Genomic DNA, 4,974 nt, shown 5'->3' on the forward strand with positions numbered 1-4,974 from the left:
CTAGTACAGTAGATTTAGTTCCACAGACTGCGATTTTTGCAGAAACCTAATTAAGCCTTATGTTTGAAGCAGGGTTTCCCATTGTTTACCGCAGCAATACAAATGTTTGCAGAAGACAAGGATGACAATTGTGTCATTTTACCTGTGAGAGTTACTTGTTAGTATGGTTGTAGATTTTATTTTCCCGATGATGCATGGTTGTAGATTCTGGTGAATATTTGAGTAATGACATGGAAGAACAAACAGTACCAAGACATTTCTGGTGAATATTTGAGTAATGACATAGAAGAACGAACAGTACTCGAATTCCAGATCGGATCCATCCAATCAACTACAGATAACTCTAAAACGAACAGGAAATAGTTTCCAAATAAACCGCGTGTCTCAGTATTAGAATCAGCATAAAAATGTTTTATCCGCTGGTTTTGTAACTTGCATGGTGTAATTCGCTCGGAGTTCAGCGTGACTCCTTCAGAGTCTTATCTTGGAGCTTCCATGATTCCATTCCATTTCCAGTGGTTTTCGGTCAGAAAGTCCTTGATGGAGTCAGACAGGCCAGACTCGATCCATATAGCCATCAGTCCATGAACCAGAGCAGCTTCTGCTACCTCACTAACTGATATCTGCTCTGTCTTGCAGGGGAGTCTATGCTGTCCAGCCAGACATCGGCAATGTAGCGGTAAGCCGCCTCCGTCAAGTGGACGCCATCCCAGAACAGACGAGCAGCCGGTTTCTCGCATAGGTTTGCACCTTCATCGCCGCAGAAAAGTGTCCCAGGCCCTCCGCAACAAACGGTAAGAACATCTTCTTCAAACCCTGCAGAATGACAACCATCAACCTTTACCACCACCTACTGCAAACAACCTACTGCAGAATATAGCTCTGAATTTGCTTACCATACTTGCCAGGCGACTCCACCATGTCCATGATTGGACCGAAGAGGTCGGCATAAACAATCATGGCGTCCGGGTGCCTGCCCCGGAGCTTGTCAAGGGCCTCCTGCAGCAGCAGGTTGTGGTGCATCCCTAGCTTGTTGATATCTTCCAGGCAACCGGTGGTGGAGTTGTATTCTGCCGGGGCGGCACTGGGGAACAAGGCGAGAACCGGCGGTGCGCATCCCGATGGGATTGTCCCTGGAACCACGAAATTTGTCGCCCCGTGCTTGATCAGCCCCTGTTGCCATTGCCATAGCTAGATCAATACCGCGCAATGCTGCAATGCAGGTTGGTGACTTGCTACATTGACATCCATTGCTGACGAGGTACCTCGATGGCCGTTGAGATGGTCCTGATGACATCTGGAACGAACGACATGATCTCTTGCACGCTCTTGGTGAGGAAAGAGAAGTGGTAGTCGTTGACCCCGAATTCGCCCACGAAGAAGAGGGATCTGCCGAAGAAGGCCTCGCACTCTGCAGTGGAAATGTAAGGTTCATATCAATTCCTTATCACTCTTCAGGTAGCTAAATACGTACATGGCTTGCGTCGCTTGACTTGGAACTAGCACCAACCTTTGGTTGTGCGGCAGAGAGAAGGCTTGAGCGACTCGAACCACTGCAGCTGTACGTCCAAGCTGGCGTTAAGAGGGAACTTGCCACCGTGGAAGAAAGCGGCGTCGAGAGCGGTGGCGCTCCCGACGGCGAAGTTGGCGCCTCGGCAGAAGCTCCCGTTGTGCGCCAGGGACGGCGGGACGAGCGGCAGGCCGAGGCGTTGAGCTGCAAGCAGAGCAGTTGAGTTGACCACATCAGATCAGTGGAGTTTGTTGAGGGCAGCATGACAACTGAGTGCGCATGTGTACCGATGAAGTCGATGATGAGGCGGCCGTCGGAGTTGCGGCCGGTGGGGCGGCCGAAGAAGGTGGAGCCGTAGGGTGGGCGCGTGACAGGGTCGAAGACGGAGCTGGCGGCGAAGACGACGGGGTTGTTGCCGGTGTCGGCGAAGGAGTCGCCGAAGCTGAAGATGGAGTCGTAGCGCCGGGCAGAGAGGCCCACGGCCACGGGGGAAGGAGGGATCAGTGCCCATGTCCATCCCAGCTGCGCGACGAAGAGAAACAGCCTGGTAGCGCTCGGCAGCTTGCACATCTTGGTGGTGGCCATGGATTGTGGCTTGTGGCTTGTGGGGGTTGACACCTCGCAGTCGCAGCAGCGCGTGGCTTACGATTCTCAGTAGGGGACATCTCCAGGCTGACGTTTTTTCTAAAGAAGGATGACCATCCGGTCTCTGTATTCTGAATGATGCATGCAGTCATTTTATTAGTTATTTATAAAAATCTTACAAAGTAATATATCATTAAATTTAAAGTCATCATTTTGGCAACATCTGTCGTTATTTCTAACTGCTTGATGAAGAGATGCCGATTGTCCGAACCGAATAACAAATAGACATCATACCAAAGGATAACATCTGAAATCGGAGGCCCCAACCAGGGGCACACATCGGTCCGGCGCATTCTCAGAGGTCGCCGCCACCGTCTCCCAGCGATTCATCTTCAAAACAGTTATTGACGCATCGACCTTGTCAGCCTGCCGTCGTCGTCACCACGGCACCACACAACGCCACCTCCCTTCGCACGTCCATCATCATACATCCGTCGGTGAGACCCTGCTGCGTCACGCTGCCAAGACTCCACATCGTCGATGCGTGACATGAAACGCCGTTCCACTGCTAAAATCGTCCACTGGTCCCTCGAGCCAATGCACACCTCCAAGAATGATGCCTCAAGTATAGAACGACACAAGTGCGCCGCCATCATCCGATCAATTGATTAACGGTTTCCCTCAGAGGTAGCGGGAGGAGTTGGGAGCTTCAGCTCGATGATGCCTTCACGAAGAAAACGACGCCAAAGGCTTCACCATCACCGACTCCGACCACCGGCCGAAGACCAGGTTTTTTACCTGGATCATTTCTAAAAACATCCAACCAAAAGTCAGGGCATCTCCAACGGCAACCCAAAAAAACCTCCCGCATCCGTCCGCGGACAAGGAGGACCATTCCGTGGACAAGGATGCGGGAGACAGCCATCCAATGCTGGCCGTATACATTTTCACAACAACTCAAACCAACCGGACGAAATTCGTGCAAACACGGACGGATTTCATATAAACTCGACCTGATTTCATACAAACATGACGGGTTTCATACTAACGGTTACATTTTGGAATTAACTAAAAAGTTAAAACTATGAGCATGTACAGACGCGCAGAGCCTCTCATCGAAGTATGGCGAAGAGGGTGCTTCAGACGGAGGGGAAGGATGCTTCCCTGGACGCCCAGGTCAGGGTGGTCTAAGATAAAGAAGAATCCGGGCACGTCACCAGCTATACAAGCCAGGGACGCGACGGCGATGGCCTTTCTGGGACCCAAGCGACGACGGCCTCCAGTGTTCTACTTTCCCTCGAAATTGCCAGCAGACGTTGACGCGGATGTGCTGGCCACCGACTCGTCGATCTCCTCCGTGCACCCAGTTGCGGTGCCAGGATCCAGGCCTTGTGTTGTCAAGCTTTTTAAATGAATTTTTTTGGACAAAATAAACAGGCACATAAAAGACCATACTTCATTTTACACATATTTCTGGTTGCAGCCCTTTGACTAATTTATGAATTTTTCATTGGTGTCATTACCAAACATAAGATCTAACAAGTGACAAAACAAGCCTTTTACTATGAAAAACAAGATCTTAATTTCTTAGTACAAGAAAAAAAATTGGAAGATGAAGAAGATATAACGTACAAATGTAAGAAAATGGACCTCGTGCTAGACTCCTGGTGCACTCGCCGGTCGCCAGTGGTGGCCGTGCTCACGGTGGTGATTCCAGCCGGCGAGGCGGCGTCAACGCTTGGTGTGCAACATGCGCATCCGTGCATGATGTGCTCCTTCATGCCGGCATTATGCCCTCGTTGGCCATTAGGGATTACATGCGAAGGTGAAGAAGGGAGAAGTAGTAGTAGAAAGAGTAATCACCAGATTTAAGAATCGGCGGATTAGGAAAGTTATAATTTGGACGTCCGTGTGCACTTTCCTTTACTATATGGGCCAGCCAAATCACAGGCAAACCATATCAGATAACAAATGGGCCTGTCTTAGTCAGTTTCCAGAACCCGTTTCTTAGCCCTGGGGAGAGTACGGAGACGTGGTGGTCTTCGATGTTCCAAATTGTTGTGTAGTCAATTGACTACCCAACTATAACGTGGCTTCGCCACTGTGTGCACCCGCCTTCTCTCTCTGTCTGCATGGCACGGCTACGCGCGTGTTGATGGCAGATGGTGCGGTCGTAGGCATTGGAGGGGCGGTACGACGCGACGTCGTCCATGCCCATGCCGCCGTTCTCCCCTCCATGCCGGCCTGGAGCAACTCGCCACTCCTCCGTGAGCTGGCTTGGATCGGCGAGTTGTTGAACCACGCGTCGGATTGGGCCGGAGACTTGCTCTGTTGGCCTAGGGGAGGAACGTGGAGCAGCGAGCTGCCTCGCTCGTATTCGCCGGGCCGGGGGCCACCATGTCGACTTTTATGCCGGAGAACTACTCTTCCTGCCCATCGGATGCCATCAAAATGGTGGAGAAAATGGTGAAAGAGGAGATAGGGGGAGCGACAGAGGGGAGTGATCCTTGCCTTGTGCCTGCCATCGTTTAAATAGAGGGCGGACGGGAGGAGCTCGGCCGACCCGCTCCTGAACGGACGTGCGGCTGGAGTAGGTTTCTCGGCTCCACGCGGGGTTAATGGAGGCATATGAATGCGGCGAGGAGGCATGTTCAGCTGCGCGTGCAGCAGACGGCGCCCTCAGCCGGGGCGCCGCTTTAATGGTGGAGGCAGTGAGAGATCGCGTCCGTCTTGAGCCATCTTCAATACGGAGCAGTGCGCTCTACAACGGCATGAATGCGCACAACTGGCGTCGGGCAGGAGTTGACGGGGGGCAGAGATTTTTTTGGTGGGCCGGGACGGTCAGAAACGGACTTGGGAGCGATCCGGGCTCCCGCAAA

General features: G+C 52.0%; 1 protein-coding gene across 1 annotated transcript; it reads right to left on the reverse strand.

Annotated features, from left to right (window-relative positions):
- Nucleotides 1-283: 283 nt before the first annotated feature.
- On the reverse strand, nucleotides 284-2,150 carry LOC123069293 (GDSL esterase/lipase At5g45910). Its single transcript, XM_044492109.1, has 5 exons — nucleotides 1,798-2,150; nucleotides 1,511-1,714; nucleotides 1,266-1,411; nucleotides 897-1,173; nucleotides 284-816 (listed from the first exon to the last, which is right to left on the reverse strand). Exons 1-5 carry the CDS (start codon nucleotides 2,093-2,095, stop codon nucleotides 605-607), a joined length of 1,137 nt encoding a protein of 378 aa, XP_044348044.1. The 5' UTR covers nucleotides 2,096-2,150; the 3' UTR covers nucleotides 284-604.
- Nucleotides 2,151-4,974: the final 2,824 nt, after the last annotated feature.

This window comes from Triticum aestivum, chromosome 3B (genome assembly GCF_018294505.1).
Source record: "Triticum aestivum cultivar Chinese Spring chromosome 3B, IWGSC CS RefSeq v2.1, whole genome shotgun sequence".
Classification (NCBI taxonomy): Eukaryota; Viridiplantae; Streptophyta; class Magnoliopsida; order Poales; family Poaceae; genus Triticum; species Triticum aestivum.

Bases quoted from the DNA above. Each gene is read 5' to 3' on its own strand.
- LOC123069293 (XM_044492109.1), bottom strand. From the start codon at position 2,095: ATGGCCACCACCAAGATGTGCAAGCTGCCGAGCGCTACCAGGCTGTTT. The intron at 1,715-1,797 runs GTACACATGCGC...CTCTGCTTGCAG, and splicing joins CCTCATCATCGACTTCATCG to CTCAACGCCTCGGCCTGCCG. The intron at 1,412-1,510 runs GTTGGTGCTAGT...TTTCCACTGCAG, and splicing joins TCTCTGCCGCACAACCAAAG to AGTGCGAGGCCTTCTTCGGC.